The 22,920-nt window shown below is 38.5% G+C and overlaps 1 protein-coding gene and 1 long non-coding RNA gene across 2 annotated transcripts; one reads left to right on the forward strand and one right to left on the reverse strand.

The window, feature by feature from the left end:
* Positions 1–2,741: 2,741 nt before the first annotated feature.
* On the reverse strand, positions 2,742–8,815 carry CPH1 (cuticular protein hypothetical 1). The gene is made up of 3 exons (NM_001173305.1): positions 8,771–8,815; positions 3,600–3,781; positions 2,742–3,173 (listed from the first exon to the last, which is right to left on the reverse strand). Exons 1-3 carry the CDS (start codon positions 8,783–8,785, stop codon positions 3,101–3,103), a joined length of 270 nt encoding a protein of 89 aa, NP_001166776.1. The 5' UTR covers positions 8,786–8,815; the 3' UTR covers positions 2,742–3,100.
* A 4,992-nt stretch (positions 8,816–13,807) lies between these two features.
* On the forward strand, positions 13,808–22,450 carry LOC119629944 (uncharacterized). Its single transcript, XR_005245787.2, has 5 exons — positions 13,808–13,822; positions 14,965–15,652; positions 16,130–16,248; positions 17,011–18,222; positions 22,436–22,450. It is a non-coding gene; the product is annotated as an uncharacterized LOC119629944 (long non-coding RNA).
* Positions 22,451–22,920: the final 470 nt, after the last annotated feature.

Genomic DNA, 22,920 nt, shown 5'->3' on the forward strand with positions numbered 1-22,920 from the left:
GGTAACTATAACAAAACGCAACTGACAGCTAAACGTAATAATATATTCTATGGTTAATTGTGTTAATTATAGTAGAATTTTAAAGTTGACTGGTTGATGTGTTTGAAACAAACCGTGTGGCGGAATAAAGTTCGCCGGGTCCGCTAGTATACAATATACATAAAATTATATATCACTATTAAAAGAAACACTCAAACATTTAAGAGAAAAAAACAGTATTTTAGAACTAGATCACAAATACAACTAGTCTAACAGGAAATAAATTTTTGCACGCGACGAATGTATAATAATATAAGTAATAATGTATTGCGATAAAATTCACGCTATAAAAACGTACGTAGGCTGATTTCAATAATTAATTGCTCTGCATTCTACTTAATTAAGCGTCTTGTTAATCTATACTAATATATAAATCTACAGTGGTTTTTACTTATGTTCCGTTATAACTACTGAACCATGCATCCGATTGACTTGAAACTTGGTATCCATGTAGAAAATACATGTACTTAATGGATAGGCTAATATTTATATTAGTATTGGACTCCCTACACCAGTTGCGGGGGCGTTAATGATGAGAATCTTTATGGGGGTGAGAAATAATAATGTTAATTTTAAATGCCCAGCGAAGCGGACGGGAACAGCTGGTAAATTCTAAAAATAAACTTACGAGCTTTGACTTTGAATCATTGGTGCTGTAATATCGGAATCGCTTGAGGACCTCAGTCATATGCTCAACAATCTCAGCGCTGCTTCCTGATGCATGGGACTGCGGATGAACCTTGACAAGACGAAAGTCATGTCCAATGATCAAACCGTCCAGGGCCAAGTTACCATCTCGGACGCAGCCTTTGAAGAATTAAAAGACTTTGTCTACCTCGGTCAGACTATCCAGCTTGGCCGTGGTAACTTCAATACAGAGATTGAGAGACGCATACGACTGGTTTGGTCGGCATTTGGGAAATTCCGTGCAATCCTCACCTCAATATCACTATATGTACTTGAGACCTTTAGAACTTATATCTCAAGGTGGGTGGCGCATTTACGTTATAGATGTCTATGGACTCCAGTAACCACTTAACACCAAGTGGGCTGTCAGCTCGTCTACCCATCCAAGCAATAAAAAAGGCATACTCAGATATTTATTCGATATAATAATAAATCGATTGATTCTTTTTGGTTTTAAAAAAAATATAAGTAATTTGTTCGCGTCGTTTTGAAACATGTTCTTAAGAATGGATTTAATTGAAGTTCGCGCGTTAATAAAATATCTCAGCTTCAATTTTTTTTTACTACGGAGCTGGTAAATCAAGATTATAGAGCAACTTTAGGAGTTCATGCAACGGATCGAGGAATATAATTGTTTTATTTATGGATATTCTCGTGTTATACATATGACAAGCAAGCAATTTTTATAGTCTTACTAGCGACCCGCCCTCGCTTCGCTTCGGAAACTGTAATTTATTATTGACTAGTCGACCCGGCAGACTTCGTAGTGCCTCAATCGATAAATAAAATACCTAAATTGTTGTATAAAATAAACTTAAAACAAACAAAAGGAATCCGTCCGACGGGGGACATATGAAAGGAAAAACAAAATTGTTAATTTTATTAATTTAAGAGCATTTTCATCTACCTTTTAACCTTCTCTGGACTTCCACAAATAATTCAAGACTAAAATTTGACAAATCGGTCCAGCCGTTCTCGAGTTTTAGCGAGACTAACGAACAGCAATTCATTTTTATATATAGAGATTTCTCCACCATTTAATGGATGTCATTATACATATAAACTTTCCTCTTCAATCACTCTTTAAATTAAAAAAAACCGCATCAAATCTGTTGCGTAGTTTTAAAGATTTAAGCATACATAGGAATAGACAGATATAGGGACAGAGAAAGTGACTTTGTTCTAAACTATGTAGTGATCTGAGGTTTGGTATTTTCATTGTTATTTTTTGTTTACGATTTCAATACGCCAGCTCAATCCGTAAAAGTAGTTATAATTAGATACATGTAGATAAGAATAAAAATAGTCTTAGATGATAACTTGAGTCGGGTATAACGAATAAGTAAAAACATACAGAGTAAAAGAAATTGTTTTTTATTTACAATTTTTTTATATACAAAAATAAAAAAAAATAACGAAAATCTGACGTGACTTAAAATTTAGCTGAAACGTATTTCACATCTAATTAATACATTTTTAATGTCGCTTATTCAATTAATAGTGGTTATAGACAGGCATTTGTGGATGATAGATACATTACGTCAAAACTACACGCTAAGCTTTTGTAATATTGGTGATATTTGTATATTATACGTAATTGCGTAACGAAGGCCTGAACCTGATTTCACTATTGAATTTCATAAGCGTTGCATACGGACGTTGCAGTGGCAAAGTCAACGATATTGTTTACAAACACACACAGCTTAGACATCTTTAGACATTAGTTAGTAAGTACAACGTCCAAAGTTTGGCGATTAATTGACCTGAACCAAGTTACTAGTGGCAACTCAAGAGATCATCTTCAGCAGAACAACATAACAGCTAATTGAGCAAAAAGCAAAACTTCCATTTCCGGTTACTACTGCATCATTAGGAGATGTTGCAAAATCTTGTCCTAACTCTAAGTCCCAACAAAGATGGTAATTTAAAAGGCTAGCCTTCGATCAACTAACTTTCCTGCTTTCACATTTCTATTTTTCCCAGCCTTTTCTCGAAATTGGGATTTTTGAGGTCTTCCTATAAGCGGGAAGCTGATTGTGGTTTACCGCAATATTTCATTGACAAAGACTAGGAGAAAATCTGTTATTTGGGAGGTCATTATACGCGGAATACATATCAGGACTATCATAATGAATGGAGGTCACGCATTTAAGCAGAGTGCCCACAGATTGATGGACTTATAAAGGAGGCAACTTGGACATGCATAGTGATGCCCAACCCGTGTTGGGCGGTCAGTGTTTTATTGCTGATAAGATGATAATTCCACAGTAACATGGCTGATCGATGTGTTCAATCTTCTAAATTATATATATAAAAAGTGTACATCCGCAAAAACCGTTGACTTGTTGTTGATTAGCGTAGGTAGCTTGTGTATTCACCAGCAGTATGGGTAGTTAGGGCATAGGGCAGCCGGGAAATCAGCCGGATATTTGGGCACAGAATTCGACCTAGAATAAAAAAAAAACACTAGTTTGACTCAAGACTTTAAATACCAGACGCGAATAACATTAACGGGTCTAATGAAGTAATAGCGTGGCATTATAAAGATCCCGAGGATTTTGAGTCCTCGTGGGTTTATTCCACGGCTCCTTACCACTGTTGCAACTTATTGGCATTGAAAATCAATACGGGTACCAGGTTTAGCAGCATCCTTCCCATTTCTATGGCGAAGCAGTCATGAGTTCCAGTTTGAAGAATGGGTTAGTCATTAAACTATATGTATCAGACTTCAACACTACGTCATCGAGGTGGCTTTTATGGGCTCAGGTAACTTAACATCAAATGTGGAGTGACCTACATAATTCATCCATCTACGTAAGCCAACGTAAATTACATTGATTCTGTGGTTGAATAAGATCTGGATTAGTACTTACGCAGCTCGAGCGATCGGCAGGATGGCTGGGTTGCGCACCCATTCTGGTATCGGCATTCCCTGTGGGGTGTACTTGGCCAGGGCGTCAGCATCGCAGAACGGGTAGTTTGGGCAAATGGCTGGGTGGAGTCCGGCTGGGTACTCGCGGGCCAGAGCTACCGCGGCCAGAGTGAGGATGGCGAACTGTAAATTGAAAACACCTTAATAATCTATACAGATTTAAATGTACTAGAGGTCCCGCAGTAGTCGAAATTCGACTATAATTAATTGGAATTGTAAGTTTCTATGCTATTATGATTGTATTTTATACTTCTATAATCACAAATTTCGCCAAGACTACACTATAAAAAATATTAACAAAGACAAACAATATTTAATCTATTCTCAATTTGACAACAGACGTCAAGAACAAAAGTTTGACAATAAATAGTATGCATGCGTGTGTGCGTCAAATACATGGTATGTGGTGTGTGTAATGTTTTCTTTATTGATTTAATGTATCTTTTATGCATTATTTTAAAAAAATATTAGCATTGTGCACTTCTCTATATTCTCTATAAGTGTGGAAAATTTCATACTCCTCCGTCCGCGCAATTTTCGCGAAAAGGGATACAAAGTTTTTGCTTCACGTATTAATATATAGATTCCTGTTCGTTAGTCTCGCTAAAATTCGAGAACGGCTGGACCGATTTGGCTAATTTTGGTCTTGAATTATTTGTGGAAGTCCAGGAACAAAAAAAAACCTAAATACATTCTTGATCGAATCACTATTCCGTAAATTTGACCGGTGGCGATCGCAACACTAGCACGCACTAATTGTTCCAAAAAAAAATATCCAATTTGTTAAAAAAATATTACTTGTAGTAATACAACGCACGCAACGGGTCAATTGCGATAATGTTGCATTGCGAACGAACTTTACATAGTCTGATTTATTGGCAGCCGTTTTCATGACCCGCGTCACGAACTAAGAGCCACTTTGAGACACGAAGCTTGAGTCACAATCACCGGCTACCGTTCGAATAGTCATTCGGGGCTGCTTAGCTGTAGAATTCGGCAGGATCGAGGTAAAGGGTCGGGCAGCCGTTGTAACTATACTTGAAACCTTAGAACTTATATCTCAAGGTGGCGCATTCACGTCGTAGATGTCCATGGGCTCCGGTAACCACTTAACACCAGATGGGCTGTGAGCTCGTCCAACCATCTAAGCTATAGGTAATAAGTTTAAATATATACATATATAGATATTTGATACCTATATAAAGTGAAAATAAACCCGTTCATCTCATCACGCACGCTTGCCCGATGTGGTTTTACTAGTGGTAGGACCTCTTGTGAGTCCGCACCACCCTGCCTGTTTCTACCGTGAAGCAGTAATGCATTTCGGTCTGAAGGGCAGGGCAGCCGTTGTAACTCTACTGAGACCTTAGAACTTATATCTCAAGGTGGCGCACTTACGTCGTAAATGTCTATGGGCTCCAGTAACCACTTAACACTGGGCTGTGAGCTTATCCACCCATCTAAGCAATAAAAAAATATATGTGGGGATCGAATCCACGACCCGGTAGTCTGGGACGCCCGCTACCGTCTCAATCGACGCTTCCAAGTGGAGTTTTGTAAAGTCGAACATACAGTTTTTTAACGAGAACTCCTCAAATACGTTGCTCAAATTCAAACGATAATTAACGTGCTCAATTGTTAATTACACAGCTCGACGTAAGTACGAGTGTGTTTGTCAATACTTAACACGCGACCGTCTGGCGTGCGATTCATTAGACAAGCCAGATTATGATGAAAATATAAAAAAAATACACGTGAGAAAACAATCTATATATTAATAAAACGTGAAGCAAAAACTTTGTATCCCTTTTAACGTAAATTGCGCAGACGGAGGAGTATTAAAATTTTATACACTTATAGAGAATATAGGGAAGAAGTGCACAATGATAATTTATTTTTTAAATAATGCATAAAAGATTCATTAAATCAATAAAGAAAACATTACACACACTACATACCATGTATTTGACGCACACACGCATGCATACTATTTATTGTCAAACTTTTGTTCTTGACGTCTGTGGTCAAATTGAGAATTGATTAAATATTGTTTGTCTTTATTAATATTTTGTTATAGTGTAGCCTTGGCGAAATTTGTGATTATATAAGTATAAAATACAATCATAATAGTGTACAAACTTACAATTCCAATTAATTCCAAGACGGCCGTCTGGTGTAGTGGTAAGTGACATGGTCACTACTCAAGGGGGTCGCGGGTTCGAATCCCGCCAAGGGAAGATATTTGTATGATAAATATAAATGTCTTTTCCAGGGTTATGGATGTCTATTAAATATATGTATGTGTATAATAAAAATCTTATATTTATTTCCGTTATCTGGTACCTGTAACACAAGTTCTTTACGAACTTATCACGGGACCAGTTAACGTGGCGTGATTGTTAGTAAATATTTATTTATATTTATTTATTATTTATATTATAGTCGAATTTCGACTACTGCGGGACCTCTAGTAGTAATAAACACGCGCTCGCCGCGAACGAGTCCCATAATGATGGAATAGCATCGAGAATTGTCGTAGGCAAACGGTCTATCTGATGGCGATTGGTTGTCACGGCCCATAGACATCAGCAAACAGCTGGGGCATCGCTACGCGACCTATTTGTTTGTATGAGCTATGGTTTTTCTTTAATGGTAATACATAAATAAAAAAGCCTCTATTTCCTTATCCTTAACTTTCATTTCAAATATGGTATTTGTTTGTTAATTTTTAGTTGGTTACTAGCTGATCTGGCAGACTTCGTAGTGACTCGATCGATAAATAAGAGACCTGAACTTTTGTATAAAATAAACTTAAAACAAACAAAAGGAATGCGTCCGACGGGAGGACACATTAAAGGAAAAACAAAATTGTTATTTTTATTTAATTCCGAGCATTTTCATATTTATCTACCTTTTAAACCTTCCCTGGACTTTTACCAATAATTCAAGACCCAAATTAGCCAAATCGATCCAGCCGTTCTCGAGTTTTAGCGAGACTAACGAACAGCAATACATCTTTTATGACACTCTGGCCATTTCGATCGGGAAGCTGTTATGAAGGAAACAATGGCTATCCAATACCAATCCAGGAGATAGCGTCCTAGAAAGACTTGGATGGGTTGCGTGAAAGAGGATATGCGACAAAAGGCTGTGAGTGCAGTTATGAAGTATGATAAACCTGAATAGAAGATGAGGACATGCTGCAGGATCCCGTATAGTAGGAGAAAAGAAGAAAATGTCGCTACTCAACAGTTGAGATTCAGACTGTGCTAGCGATATTCTCGCAGTGAAGCCTATTGTTCTGTTAGTATACGGAGGGTAATGGAGTTTGTATCTTATTGGAAACTTGGGAAAAATGCTTCTAACGACGTTAGTATAAGGTTGCGTGTTCAGATCACGTCGGGGTCACCAGTTGTAAGTATAACAAGAAAAGGAAGATCTTCCAGCGAGCGGGTGATATTTCGTGTAGGTGAACTCACGGGGCTCAAACCGAAGTGTTGCTAACACTGGGCCCTAATGAGAGCAGTGCTTCGTAGAATCTACAACCTGATCGGAAACGCGACCCACTGATAAGATCCGGCGAGAAACTCAGTGGGCTGTGTCTATGGGTTAATTAGCTCGTCGAGCCCTTCGTCACAAGCAACGGGTTTGGCGAGGACAGCCTCTCTTAAATACTCTCTTTCTAGGGACTAATAGCTCTCGTAATAGTGTTCACATCAACATAGACGGTCCGAATGTTGTTGTTCGGAACTTGTATATATGTAAGCTTATCTTGAAAATGTCGTAAGCGAGATTCAGGCTACTGTCAAATATCTTGCGTTGTATGATGGTTTTCATTCTTTATGAATCGTCAAAATGATGCACAGGAGAACCTTTAGTGGTGTGTTTATTTCGGGAGCTTAGAGATGTCGCCTTTCTCACATAGCCGACGCTAACGTCTACGTCACGGTATTCCTTCAATATATTTTTTAACGACTTTAAGACGTCAGATTTCCTTGAAATTATCGGTTCGTATCAAGAACTGATGACAGTACTTATAATTTTATAACTTTTCCTAGCCTAACCTTCACATAGAAGAAACATATATTTTGATTTTCAGTTAGGCTTACTATTTCAACGTGCTTAGCTTATAAACGAGACTCACTTATATATCATGTAATATTTCCATTTCTTCTGTTGTTTTTAATATTTCTATAAATGAAACTGATTATCTATACTAATATATAAATCTACAGTGGTTTTTACGGATGTTCCGTTATCTATATATTAATACGTGAAGCAAAAATGTTGTATCCCTTTTTACGAAAATTGCGCGGACGGAGGAGTATGAAATTTTGCACACTTATAGAGAATATAGAGAAGAAGTGCACAATGCTAATTTTTTTATTTTTATTATGCATAAAAGATACATTACATCAATAAAAAAAACATTACACACACTACATACCATGTATTTTACGCACACACGCATGCATACTATTTATTGTCAAACTTTTGTTCTTGACGTCTGTTGTCAAATTGAGAATAGATTAAATATTGTTTGTCTTTGTTAATATTTTTTTTAGTGTAGCCTTGGCGAAATTTGTGATTATAGAAGTATAAAATGCAATCATAATAGTATACCAACTTACAATTCCAATTAATTATAGTCGAATTTCGACTACTGCGGAACCTCTAGTAACTTATAACTACTGAACCGTGCATCCGATTGACTTGAAACTTGGTGTGAATGTAGAAAATACATGTACTTAATATTATTAATTTGAAGTGGCCAGCGAAGCGGACGGGTACAGCTAGTCTCCAATATAATTGCTTTTTTTAAACCTGTCTATAGTCGGTGAACAAAAAAGAAACCTTTTTTTGTATTACCCTTATAGGCAGTCGAGCATACGGCCCACCTGATGGTGAGTGGCTACCGTCGCCCATGGACGTCACCAATCCAAGGTGCAGAGCCAAGCCGCTGCCTACCGTAAAACGCTATGACATACACAGCAGAACCCAGTACAACGTTTTTATCTTTGCCTAATTCATAGATATATTACATTCTTTAAGCGCATTCGTATTAAAATCTGGATACACTAAATCGCTCGCTCAAAAAAAATAATCACTTACCAGCTTTCCGTACATGTTGTTTCTCTCACGTTAAAATTGAGACTGATACTAATGCCCGGAGTCTGATGCCTTTTATACTCCAGCCCGCGTAGGGTTGGAAGTGAATTGGCAAGTTTCTAGTTGTTTCTCGGCTGTGAAGACAATACTTTACGCTTTAAAAACTGTTCGCTAAATGCTAGCGCGTCGAAGACCCCACGCTGCGATCAGACATGAGGTCGCAGCCTCAATTGCCCCAAAAATAAAGCCTACTTCTTTAATATATATATTAATACGTGAAGCAAAAACTTTGTATCCCTTTTTACGAAAATTGCGCGTACGGAGGATAATGTAATTTCCCACACTTATAGAGAATATAGAGAAGTGCAGAATGTTAATATCTTCTTAAATTATGCATAAAAAATACATTAAATCAATAAATAAAAACATTACACACAATACCATGTATTTGACACACAAGCGCATGCATATTTGTTTATTGTTAACCTTTTCTTATTGTTTAAAGTCTGTGGTCAAATTGACAATAGATTAATATTGTGACTTTTTGGCGGGAACGCGAGGAGTGAAGTTGTGTGATTTGTTTTATTTTGTCTAGTAAGTGTTTCTTCGAGTTTAAATGTGTAATAATGGTGGTTTATTAACTGTTTAATATCTGTGAAAGTGCACAAATGTGGGAAACTGAAACAAAGCTGCTGGACGTAACTTCTCAGGATCCTGCAAAAAGTCTACTGAAAAAATCTTAGTAAATGACCACCATTTTACTGAGATTATTTTTCATTCCATTTCATTTCATTTAATTTCATCCCAGTTGATTAATGTCTCAAATTAATCATCTTCATTAAAATTTCATTTCACTCCATATTATCATTTTTCATAAAAATATGAATATAAATTAAAATAGACATGACTTAAAGGTCTCAGTTACCAGGTCATGAAATCCCTTAAAAAAAAAGATTAATATTGTTTGTCTATTAATATTCGTCTAAAGTGTAGTCTTGGTGAAATCTGTGATTATAAAAATAAAATAGTCTTTGACAATAGAATCATAATATTGTACAAACTTATAATTTCAATTAATTATTAGTAATGTTTGTAAATTTTAATAATGTAATAGTAGTGTTACCTTTTTTTATGTATTAACATATTTATGTTCAAAGGTTCATCTCTGCCTAAGGTAGACGACCGTCAGGGAATCCCTATAGCATTAAGTCCGCCTTTATACTGTCAAGTATATAAAGTTATAAATAAATAAATAAAACCTTTGAAACTTTTTAGTTTTAAAAGTAAATATATTTTTCTTAGATTAATTTACTGAACTGTTTATCGTTGAGAAAAAAAGAGAAGTTCAATTTTACATTATTCAATAATACTTGTGTAAAATAAGAAAATAAAAATTTAAATGTTATTTTCTTAATATTTTACAGAAAACGCAATTAAATCTTTTATTATTGTTCAATTATTTTAGAATAATATTTCCTTTTTTTATTGCTTAGATTGGTGGACGAGCTCACAGCCCACCTAGTGTTAAGTGGTTACCGGAACTCATATATATCTACAGCCTATCTGATGGTGAGTGGTACCGTCGCCCATGGACATCAGCAATGCCAGGGGCAGCGCCAAATCGCTGCCTACCGCTTAATACTCTCCACAAGCCTCGTTTGAAGAAGGAGACGTCATAGCGCTCGGGAAATACCGTGGAGGGGAGCTCATTCCAAAGCCGGATGGTAAGTGGCAAAAAAGATATCTTTTTTTTTTTCCTACCTATGCTGATAGCCTTGAGAAGCTATTTCAGCTTCACCCTAACGTTTGTAGGTGAGCTCGCGGGGCTCAATCGGAGAGTTGCTAACACTGACCCTAGCAAGAGCAGTGCTTCGCAGAATCTACCACCGGATCAGAAACGCGACCCACTGAGAAGATCCGGCGAGAAACTCAGTGAGCTGTGTCTGTGGGTTAGTTCGCTCGTCGAGCCCTTCGTCGCAAACGACGGGTTCGACGAGGACGGTGACCGGAAAGATCTCTGGAAACGCTCTGTGAATGCAATTTTTAGTATTAATTTCAATCGGTGACTTGATTCAGAATCTCTCCTTTCCTTTAAATGTTTGAATCACATTGACGTCGCTATGTCCATTGGCTCGTTTCACGAAGGCAATAATCAAAATACAACGTACCGTACATTAAAAAGTACTAGATGATGACCGAGCTTTGCTCTGTTTTCTTTTTTGATAACGCCATCTTGTTGTGTCTTTAAAGCGGTTAGTTGCCCTCAATTAAGAAAAATAATATTATTATTCGCCAATAGATGTCGGGAAGAGTTGTTTATTGAAAACACGAATAGAACAACATTTTCTGAAAATAAATCGTAGCTAGATCGATTTATCGCCCCCGAAATCCCCTGTATACTAAATTTTATGAAAATCGCTGTTTCCTGTTTCCGAGATTCAGATTATATATTTACATTAATATACAAGAATTGCTCGTTTAAAGGTATAAGATATTGCTAACATTAATATCGAGGGAACGTTTTTTAAGTTGGCCGCGAGACGCCAGTTTTTTACTGATGGTAGGACCTCTTGTGAGTCCACGCGGGTAAGTACCACCGCCCTGCCTATTTCTGCCGTGAAGCAGTAATGCGTTTCGGTTTGAAAGGTGGGGCAGCCGTTGTAACTATACTGAGATCTTAGAACTTATATCTCAAGGTGGGTGGCGCATTTACGTTGTACATGTCCATGGGCTCCAGTAACCACTTTACACCAGGTGGGCTGTGAGCTCGTCCACCCATCTAAGCAACAAACAAAAAAAAAAAAAACACAAATTTCGCCAAGACTACACTATAGAAAAATATTAATAAAAACAATATTTAAGCTATTCTCAATTTGACCACAGACGTCAAGAACAAAAGTTTGACAATAAATAGTATGCATGCGTGTGTGCGTCAAATACATGGTATACGGTGTGTGTAATGTTTACTTTATTGTTTTAATGTATCTTTTATGCATTATTTAAAAAAAATATTAGCATTGTGCACTTCTTCTCTATATTCTCTATAAGCGTGGAAAATTTCATACTCCTCCGTCCGCGCAATTTTCGTAAAAAGGGATACAAAGTTTTTGCTTCACGTATTAATATATAGATACAACGTACCGTACATTAAAAAGTATATTCCTAACATTAATATTAACGAAACGTTGTTTTAATTGGGCCGCGAGTCGCCAAAACCGATGAAAAACAACCAAAACTCTAAATAAATTAAAGAAAGAAAAAATATATACATATATCGCAAATTAGCATATTTCAAAGTGTTCAAGGATTGTCGATATCGGCGCGGAACTGTATTCGCGTCTGTTCAATCGCGCTTGAACAAATGCGATGAATTATTTTATATGTTCCACGGTGAGTGCTTTTTATTTTTATGATTGAAGGATTACTGGTGGCCCGGAGGCCTTTCCAGTTTCACCAGGACAGGTGGGCGAGCAAAGGCTCCGCCAGAAGGGGTGGGATTTGCTAACAGCTGCCCGAGCGCCTCCGAAGGAGACTTAACAGCTCAAGAGCAGCTGCTTCGCGAATGAATCTACTACCGGATCGGAATCACGACCCGCTGAGAAGATCCCGTGAGAAACTCAGCGAGCTGATTCATAGGTTAGGTTGCACGGCGAACTCTTTGTCGAGTTCGACGAGTACTGTTACCGAGGTCCCTAAGCCTGCTCCTAGTGTTAGAGCTGAAGGCGTTTAATGCAAAGGTTATTGGTTCTGATGTATCCATAAGAACGTGACGGGAGTGCTCTGAGGAATTGTTTGAGATGATCCCATCATCTAGTTTTTGCCATCGCACCGCCTGCCACCGGAGTAGAGTTCATCCATACTAGCTGGACCCACTGCGTTCATCCACATTGCGTTTCCAGAGTACTTTTTTTGCCACGTACCTTCCGGCTTTGGAATGAGCTCCCCTCCACGGTGTTTCCCGAGCGCTATGACATGTCCTTCTTCGAACGAGGCTTGTGGAGAGTATTAAGCGGTAGGTATTGCTAAAGTCCAAGGGCGACGGTAACCCCTCACCAACCGATGGGTCATTCGATCGTCTGCCTACAAGGGCAATAAAAAAACTAGTCTAAATATCGGTCTAATACCACACGATTAAATGGCCTGATGAAACTAAGCCCTTAAGCAGTTCAAGTATATCCCAAGTATCCGAAGTCAAATTGTTGTTTTTTATTGCATATATGGTGGGGACGAGCTCACAGCCTACCCGGTGCTAATAGATTACTAGAGCCCATAGACACCTACAACGGCTGCCCCACCTTTCGAAGCGAAGTTCATTACTGCTTCGCGGCAGAAATAGGCAAGGCGGCGGTACCAACGGCTGCCCCACCCTTCGAAGCGAAACGCATTTCTGCTTCATGGCAGAAATAGGCAGAGCGGTGGTACCTACCCGTCCGGACTCACAAGAGGTCCTACCACCGCACCGGTGGCCACTGAACCGAAGTAGGAATAGAATATATATAATTTTATTAGTGCACATAGCTCATCAATCAAAAGGCAATTGGGTTTTTGTGATAAATAGAAAGATCATATTATATTAGTTTTACTGGTGGTAAGACCTCTTGTTAGTCCGCACGGGTAGGTACCAGCACCCTGCCTATTTCTGCCGTGAAGCAGTAATGCGTTTCGGTTTGAAGGGTGGGCCAGCCGTTGTAACTATACTGAGACCTTAGAACTTATATCTCAATGATGGGTGGCGCATTTACGTTGTAGATGTCTATGGGTTCCAGTAACCACTTAATACCAGGTGGGTTGTGAGCTTGTCCACCAATCAAAGCAATAAAAAAAAAAATTTTCCGCAATAATTCAAAAGTTATTTCATAATAAAAATTAATTTTTGAATCCAGTTCCGAAGACACGCCGACAATTCCCGATCAAACCCGAGCGCGTGTGACGTCATAATGTTAGTTTTCCCTCATTGCAGTTCATATAGATTTAATAAATACAGCGTTTTGATCTATTTAATTTTGTTGTCATTGTTATTTAAATATTCAAACATGATATTGATATTATAAAGAGGTAAGATTTGTTTGTTTGTATTGCATAGGCTCCGAAACTAATGAACCGATGTGAAAAATTCTTTCACTGCTTGGAAGCTGCACTATCCCCGAGTGACATAGGCTACAATCTTTTTTGAAAAAAATTAGGGATCCTTACTAATACTGCAATAATGTAACCCAAAGTGTAAAAAAATTATCTAAGATATTCTTTACATAGCGTGCCCTGCGAAAACTATTGATGATAGAATAAAATAATGTACTACGACTTTGTAGAACACATTATTGTTTACAAAAAGTGTCACGACAGCATATGTCTAACTATTATAGTTATGCCGCAATAAGTGTTCTTTTATTTTAAAAAATAAAACAACGTCAAATATCGTTGAAATTTTTGTTAAAGACCCGAGCGGAGCTACCTAGCCGGAGCAGGCTGCTAGCATTTAAATATTTATATTATTGAAAATGTTGAACCTCAAAAGTTATCCTTCTGGTTTTGTACCATTATGCATGAATACTACAAAAACAACACCTGAAAAAATGTTTTTAAATGTTACCCAAGATGGTGGTAGGACCTCTTGTGAGTCCGCGCGGGTGGGTACCACCGCTCTGCCTATTTCTGCCGTGAAGCAGTAATGCGTTTCGGCTTGAAGGGTGGGGCAGCCGTTGCAACTATACTGAGACCTTAGAATTTAACATATCAAGGTGGATGGCGCATTTACGTTGTGGATGTCTATGGGCTCCAGTAACCACTTAACACCAGGTGGGCTGTGAGCTCGTCCACCCATCTAAGCAATGAAAAAAAAAAGACAAAAAATATTTACAAACTTCGAAAGAAATGGTTTCAAGCTGTGCACCGTGATAATCCCAAAACTTCAGACTTTGCCTTAATAAATCCTTTATCACACATAGCTAATCGTAACCAACTAACAACTCGTTTTTTTAGCAATAAATTTTCAATATTATTGGCACGGCCCACCTGGTGTTAAGTGGTTACTGGAGCCCATAGACGTCTACAACGTAAATGCGAAACCCACCTTGAGATAAGTTCTAAGGTCTCGGTGTAGTTACACAGGCTGCCCCGCCCATCGATCCGAAACGCACGCTTCACGGCAAAAATAGGCAGGTTGGTGGAACCTATTTTTTTTTTTTTTTTTCGGGTAGAGGGCCGAACCTCCTACGAGGTCCCCGCGCAAAAGGGGCGCGCGGGGTATGTGAGACTCATCGATCTGCATGGTGTTGTGAGCAGACCGCGGGCCCAGGGATTTTAGGACCCACCCACTAAACGACTCCCCTGCACTCTTACACCCGACGTCCGATCCCTCCGAGGTCAGAACCCGGATGAGGTAGGGGGGCTACCGCGGTCAACACTACAACCAGACGGCGCGGCTCACCCCAAGGACGCCCAGCCGACGGAGCCTTCGAGGAGGGTGGTGGTACCTACCCGTGCGGACTCACAAGAGGTCCTGCCATCAGTAAAAAAGGAGTTTCGAGGACTCTTTTGACGGCTCGTTTGAAGAAGCTATTACATTTTAATCATTTGGTTAGTCGCATAAATGACCTCTGTGTGCCTTTCCAGAGCGCTCCGACTTTAGGTGGATTTTTCCGTATTGAAATTTGTCAACAGGCAAAATTGTATGGTTTCAACTAAAAATAATTACAACAACACGTACACACTTACATATAAGGTAAAAATAATGTTTATAGTGCCGTAATAAATAGCGGACGTAGAGGAAAATCGTGTTAGATTTCAAATAAGCGAACATTGGAAGAGTGCATATAATAAATACAACTGCTTAAAATAACTAGAGGTCCCGCAGTAGTCGTAATTCGACTATAATTAATTGGAATTGTAAGTTTGTACACTATTATGATTGTATGTTATACTTCTATAATCACAAATTTCGCCAAGATTACACTATAAAAAATATTAACAAAGACAAACAATATTTATTTTATTCTCAATTCGACAACAGACGTCAAGAACAAAAGTTTGACAATAAATAGTATGCATGCGTGTGTGCGTCAAATACATGGTATGTAGTGTGTGTAATGTTTTCTTTATTGATTTAATGTATCTTTTATGCATTATTTTAAAAAATATTGGCATTGTGCACTTCTCTATATTCTCTATAAGTATGGAAAATTTCATACTCCTCCGTCCGCGCAATTTTCGTAAAAAGGGATACAAAGTTTTTGCTTCACGTATTAATATATAGATATATTTGGGTACAAGTGTGTGTATCAGTTTTAGATTACTTTTGGGATCCTAACCCGGGGTCAAGAGACCTTGTTTATTTTCTAATAACATATTCAACATAGAGAGCAGTATTTCGCAGAATCTACCACCGGATCGGAATCGCGACCCACTGAGAAGAACCGGCGAGTAACTCAGTGGGAGTTTGTTGCCAATTACCAGGGTCCACCACACCGATTGTGTCGAACGTGGTGAGTATTTGAGTATTTAGAGAGACAGAGAGATAGAGAGAGAGAGAGAGAGAGAATACACTTTATTGCACACCAAAACACAATTTACATAAAAAAACAGTCAAAAAGCAGACACATTTGTACAATAGGCGGTCTTATCACTAAAGGGGATCTCTTCCAGGCAACCGTTTAATTTACAGAAATTCTGGAATAATAAAAATATAGCAGGTATGTTGCGGTGTAGTTACTATACAAAATACATTATTATAGAAAATATATACATACAATAAACATATATATACCGTTTACATGTAATATGAAAGATATAACTAATTTATATACTAATATACTTACATACACTTAATAAATCAGCAGTATGCAAATGTTAAATGATAATGATATTTAACCGACTACAAAGGAAGGGTTACTATAAATTAGAGCGTATATTTTTTTGAGTGTGCGTCTGGCTTCGTTTGGCGTGAGGATTAAAATATACTAGAGGTTCCGCAGTATATAATTAATTGGAATTGTAAGTTTGTACACTATTGTGATTGTATTTTAAGGTCCGACGATAACTCCATATTTAGAAAAAAAATAGAAAAAAAAATATTGAAAAAATTTAAATTCAACTAATAAATGGAAAAAAAAGTATAATAAAATCTTTTTTTACAATAACTTAATTCTTTTCTTACACTATTTTTTAATTTAAATTTATTAAAATCTTTTTTGTTATTTAGTTTTTTTTATACTATTATTTATTAATAAGCCAATCGTTCTTTCTAGATGGGGTGTGCGTTGCTACTAATCTGGCTGGGCGCAAGCATGCTGTGGCCAGCGCGCTGCCACGAAACCCAGCCTCATCCCAGCGACTCTGATTTTCTGCTGTATCTAATCGATTTGGTCCTGGCGCCCGCGCTAAGGATGCCCAAAGATGTCGGCGCGGTCCTCGGATCCGGAAACTGCCCATCCGACTACGTCCCAATGGAAATTACCGACCATAACAAGACTTCGTTTCTCTGCGTGGAAAACGATGACTTAATATGATTGTAATAGTATTTCTAACCAGAATATATCGAGGGATGAAAGGATTGAATCGACTTTTGCAACTGTACAGCAGAGCGCGTTTAGGGGTTGAAATTTGGAAAACATATTGTAATGAAAACAAAACATCTCCAGCTATTTATTTGAACTAGAGGTCCCGCAGTAGTCGAAATTCGACTATAATTAATTGGAATTGTAACTTTGTACACTATTATGATTGTACTTTATACTTCTATAATCACAAATTTCGCCAAGACTACACTATAAAAATAGTAACAAAGACACACAATATTGAATCTGTTCTCAATTTGACAACAAACGTCAAGAACAAAAGTTTGACAATAAATATTATGCATGCGTGTGTGCCTCAAATACATGGTATGTAGTGTGTGTAATGTTTTCTTTATTGATTTAATGTATCTTTTATGCATTATTTAAAAAAAATATTAGCATAGTACACTGCTTCTCTATATTCTCTATAAGTGTGGAAAATTTCATACTCCTCCGTCCGCGCAATTTTCGTAAAAAGGGATACAAAGTTTTTGCTTCACGTATTAATATATAGATGAAATAAACGTCATTAAAGCTCAATTAAAAACATCGAACTGTTGATGCTAATCTTTAAAACAAATAAATAAAATTGATGTGTCTGTTTGTAATAATAAAATAACCACTTTTTACTAAATGCGTAAGTATATATACCAGAGTACATATAGAATTTTTTTTTGTCTGTCTGTCTGTTTGTTCCGCCTAATCTCTTGAACGGCTGGACCGATTTTGACGAGACTTTCACTGATAGTTAGCTGATGATATAAGGAGTAACTTGGACTTGGACCTTTTTTAGACTAACTTCGCCCCGCATCGTCACCCGCGACTATAGTCGCAGGTAACATCGCGGGACTCAGCTATTACCAAATAAAACGCACCTTTAATTACAAAGATAAATGTTGAGTAGTCGTAGATGGGTGGACGAGCTCACAGCCCACCTGGTGTTAAATGGTCATTGGAGCCCATAAACATCTACAACGTAAATGCGCCACCCACCTTGAGATATCAGCTCTAAGGTCTCAAGTATAGTTACAACGGCTGCCCCACCCTTCAAACCGAAACGTATTACCGCTTCACGGCAGAAATAGGCAGGGTGGTGGTACCTACCCGCGCGGACTCACAAGAGGTCCTACGACCAGTAAAAATATATAAATAATAACCGCCCAGACGAAGAGCAAACAAACCTGTTTATCACACGAATGTTTGCGCGACGCGGGAATCGAACCCACGACCCTCGGCGCAATAGTCAGAGCCGCTAACTACTGCGCCACCGGATCAGTCAAATTATAAAGTGCTAGCTTTTGTCCGCAACACCGTCCGCGTGGAATAGTTACTTTGGCATAGCGCTAAATTTTACCCCCCACTTCATTTGCGTAGAAAGTGAAAATATTTTTGAATTATACCTAGTCAGGTCATAAGTATTGTCACACAGTAAGAACTTTTCTTTTAGAATGCTGGCCACAAAAAAGTTTATTGAATTCGAATTTCGAATTGTTCATGAAAATAAAAATGTATACTTTTAGAATTTTACTCATTTTTAAATATGGAGTGGACGCTTAAAGAATACCGTGTTGCAGTTATTGCGTTGCATCGTTGCGGTTACGCGCCAATTCAAATTTTTAACATACTGAAAAATTTGAATATAACCAAAAGATTCGTTATCGTACCATCAAACGATACAATGAAGACTCTAGTGTAGACGACAGGTCAACAAGTGGTCGCCCTCGCTCTGTTAGGACTCCAGCAGTGATAAAAGCTGTGAAGGCGCGAATTCAAAGAAATCCCAAACGTAAGCAGAAACTGTTGACCCTTCAGATGGGGTTAAGCAGAACCACGGTGAAAAGGGTGTTAAATGAAGACTTAGGGCTTCGGGCATATCGAAGAAAAACAGGACATCGTTTGAATGCTCGTCTAATGGACCTGAGACTGAAGAGATGCCGCGCTTTGTTGAAGCGGTACGCGGGAAAAAAATATCGGGAAATTCTTTTTTCGGATGAAAAATTTTTTACCGTAGAAGAGAGCTACAACAAACAAAATGATAAGGTGTACGAACACAGTAGTGAAGAAGCGAGCAACCGTATTCCGCGTGTCCAACGAGGTCATTTTCCATCCTCGCTCATGGTATGGTTGGGAGTTTCTTATTGGGGCTTAACAGAGGTACATTTTTGTGAGAAAGGTGTAAAAACGAATGCAGTTGTGTATCAAAATACAGTCCTGACGAACCTTGTGGAACCTGTTTCTCATACCATGTTCAATAACAGGCACTGGGTATTCCAACAAGTTTCGGCGCCAGCTCATAGAGCGAAGAGCACACAAGACTGGCTGGCGGCGCGTGAAATCGACTTCATCCGGCACGAAGACTGGCCCTCCTCCAGTCCAGATTTGAATCCGTTAGATTACAAGATATGGCAACACTTGGAGGAAAAGGCGTGCTCAAAGCCTCATCCCAATTTGGAGTCACTCAAGACATCCTTGATTAAGGCAGCCGCCGATATTGACATGGACCTCGTTCGTGCTGCGATAGACGACTGGCCGCGCAGATTGAAGGCCTGTATTCAAAATCACGGAGGTCATTTTGAATAAACTTTAGTGTCATAAGAATCTATGTTTTGTTATGTTCATTTTGGTATATGAATGGTTACATAATGAATAAACTTGTTTCAATTATTTTACATTAAACATGTGACAGAATTTATGACCTGACTAGGTAGAATGTTAAGAAGCTATTCAAACACCTATTTTGAAACATTCTTTATTGGTGCTCCACTTGTATTGACCTTACCGTGACCTTACCGTATATAGCATATAGGCTTCCTCAATAAATGGGCTATCTACCCCACTTCAATAAAGCGGCACGACACGAGACCCCTCTCATCGTGGCCGCTGGTAACTACATTCCCGATCCTGCGGAAAGAATAGAAAGCAGTCGACGTCGCCCAAAACACGTCATCTCGGATCCTCCCGATCCACTGACGGTGCTTTTAGGTACTTCAAGCACCGGTCACCGTTCTCGTCGAACCCGTCACTTGCGACGAAGGGCTCGACGAGTAAATGAACCCTCAGACACAGCCCACTGAGTTTCTCGCCGGATCTTCTCAGTGGGTCGCGTTTCCGATCCGGTGGTAGATTCTGCGAAGCACGACTCTTGCTAGGGTTCGTGTTAGCATCGTCCTCAGGTTTGAGCCCCGTGAGCTCACCTACTAGTTACGGTTAGGCTGGAATAGCATCTCTAGGCTACCAGCATAGGAAGAAAAAGAAAACAAAAGGGCTATCTAACACTGAAAGAATTTTTCAAATCGGACCAGTAGTTTCTGAGATTAGCGCGTTCAAACAAACAAACTCTTCAGCTTTATAATATTAGTATAGATAACATAAATACGATTCCTCGTCTTTGCATGGAAACGTGTCTGGTACGATTTAAATAAATAACCAGTTCAAAGTTGTACACAAAAGCTCGCGTGTACTTGCGTCGGCGCCAAGCAGGAAGCTTTAATTGGGTGGGTGGCTTTTAAATTATACGTCAGCAGACGGACTGCTCACATGATTACGGTATATATCTTAAAAGTATGTTGCACACAAAACTACTACGTTTATTCTGTATTGCTGGCGGTAGGACCTCTTGTGAGTCCGCGCGGGTAGGTACCACCGCCCTGCCTATTTCTGCCGTGAAGCAATGATGCGTTTCGGTCTGAAGGGTAGGGCAGCCGTTGTAACTATACTGATATCTTAGAACTTATATCTCAAGGTGGGTGGCGCGTTTACGTTGTAAATGTCTATGGGCTCCAGTAACCACTTAACACCAGGTGGGCTGTGAGCTCGTCCACCCATCTAAGCAATAAATAAAAACTTATTAAAACGATTGATTAGTACCGGATCATTGAACACAATATATTTGACACATGCCTTTAAGACACGGTTCTTTAAGGTACCACAAGCACCGGTCGTCGTCCTCGTCGAACCCGTCGCTTGCGACGAAGGGCTCGACGAGTAAATTAACCCTCAGACACAGCCCGCTGAGTTTCTTGCCGGATCTTCTCAGTGGGTCGCGTTTCCGATCCGGTGGTAGATTCTGCGAAGCACTGCTCTTGCTAGGGGCAGTGTTAGTAACACTTCCGGCTTGAGCCCCGTGAGCCCACCTACATGTTAAGGTGAAGCTGAAATAGCCTCTCAAGGCTATCAGCAAAGGTAGGATTTAAAAAAAAAATACTCCACGATCAAAGAAATATCAAAGAAATTTTCGGTAAAAAATATATATCAGCTCCTAGTCTACAGAAGAATTTTTAATACAGGTGTCGACTCGTTAAAGAACTCCAACAAAACGGAACCAAAAATGCTGCACCATTAATTTAAATCATTACTCAGGCTTCCATTGTGATTTGGAGACTTTAACTATAGGTGATATTGATTGGAGACTTAATCTTATTTGGTATCAGTACCCCGGTACCTCCCAACCTGAGTTGGCTTTGGAAGCCGTATTTCAAAACACTTGAATTATAAAATGGTGAGTTATCGCATGAAACCGTCCACATGTATTCATTGACATATCAAACACACTTCATTACAGATGAATGTCAAGGACTTACCTTATTCTCAAAATAATATATGCATTGTTTGTTCGTACGAGTATCATGATTGCGTTTATTAAAATACTAAGTACGCCTCGTGACTTTACTCGCGTTTTTTCGTAATTTATAAAGAATTTAGCATGTTGCATTTTCTTGGGGTAAATAGAAGCAACTATTACGCTGTTGTCCATAAGCTAATTATAGTCGATATGTTGATTCCTTCGTGAAATAGTCGTATTTCAATAATTGCCGGCGAGTAATATCTGTTGTCGCGCTAAAATATATATATAGTATTTTAAGCAATTTTTGTGAGATAACTCATTCAAATCCGTCAAGCTATTGCCGGCGGTAGGACCTCTTGTGAGTCCACACAGGTAGGTACCACCACCCCCCTTATTTCTGCCGCGAAGCAGTAATGCGTTTCGGTTTGAAGGGTGTAGCAGCCGTTGTAACTATACTGAGACCTTAGAACTTATATCTCAAGGTGTGTGGCGCATTTACGTTGTAGATGTCTATGGGCTCCAGTAACCACTTAACACCAGGTGGGCTGTGAGCTCGTTCACACATCTGAGCAATAAAAAAAATACCTAATTACTCCAGTGAACGTGTTAAGAAACACAGAATATTACTTTAATAAAACACGATAAAGGGCTCGTGATATTATCAGAAGTCCGATAATTTATTGGTGACAAGGAACAATTCATTCGCCTTTAGCTACATTTGTGATTCGCGCTCTGTTTGATGCGTGCAATTTACATCAGAGTTACGAAAAAGTTTACGCGGTATTATTTATTTATTAATACGGTTTAATTAGCTTCAGACGTATGTATGTTTGTAACGGAATCTTTGTACATGATTTTGACTCCCTTCAAAACGTCGGATTAACTCGAAATTTGGTATACTTATTAAGGACCGATAATATTTTAATATTAAAAAAAATTGAAATATTAAAATTCAACTAAAAAATGAAAAATAAATAATAGTTTAAATAATCTAACAAAATACGCTTTTATAGAAAATCCCAACTAAAAAATAAAAA

This window comes from Bombyx mori, chromosome 2 (genome assembly GCF_030269925.1).
Source record: "Bombyx mori chromosome 2, ASM3026992v2".
NCBI lineage: Eukaryota > Metazoa > Arthropoda > Insecta > Lepidoptera > Bombycidae > Bombyx > Bombyx mori.

Coding starts and splice junctions, on each gene's coding strand:
- CPH1 (NM_001173305.1), bottom strand. Junction 3,174..3,599: donor CTGCCGATCGCTCGAGCTGC/GTAAGTACTAAT, acceptor TTTTTATTCTAG/GTCGAATTCTGTGCCCAAAT.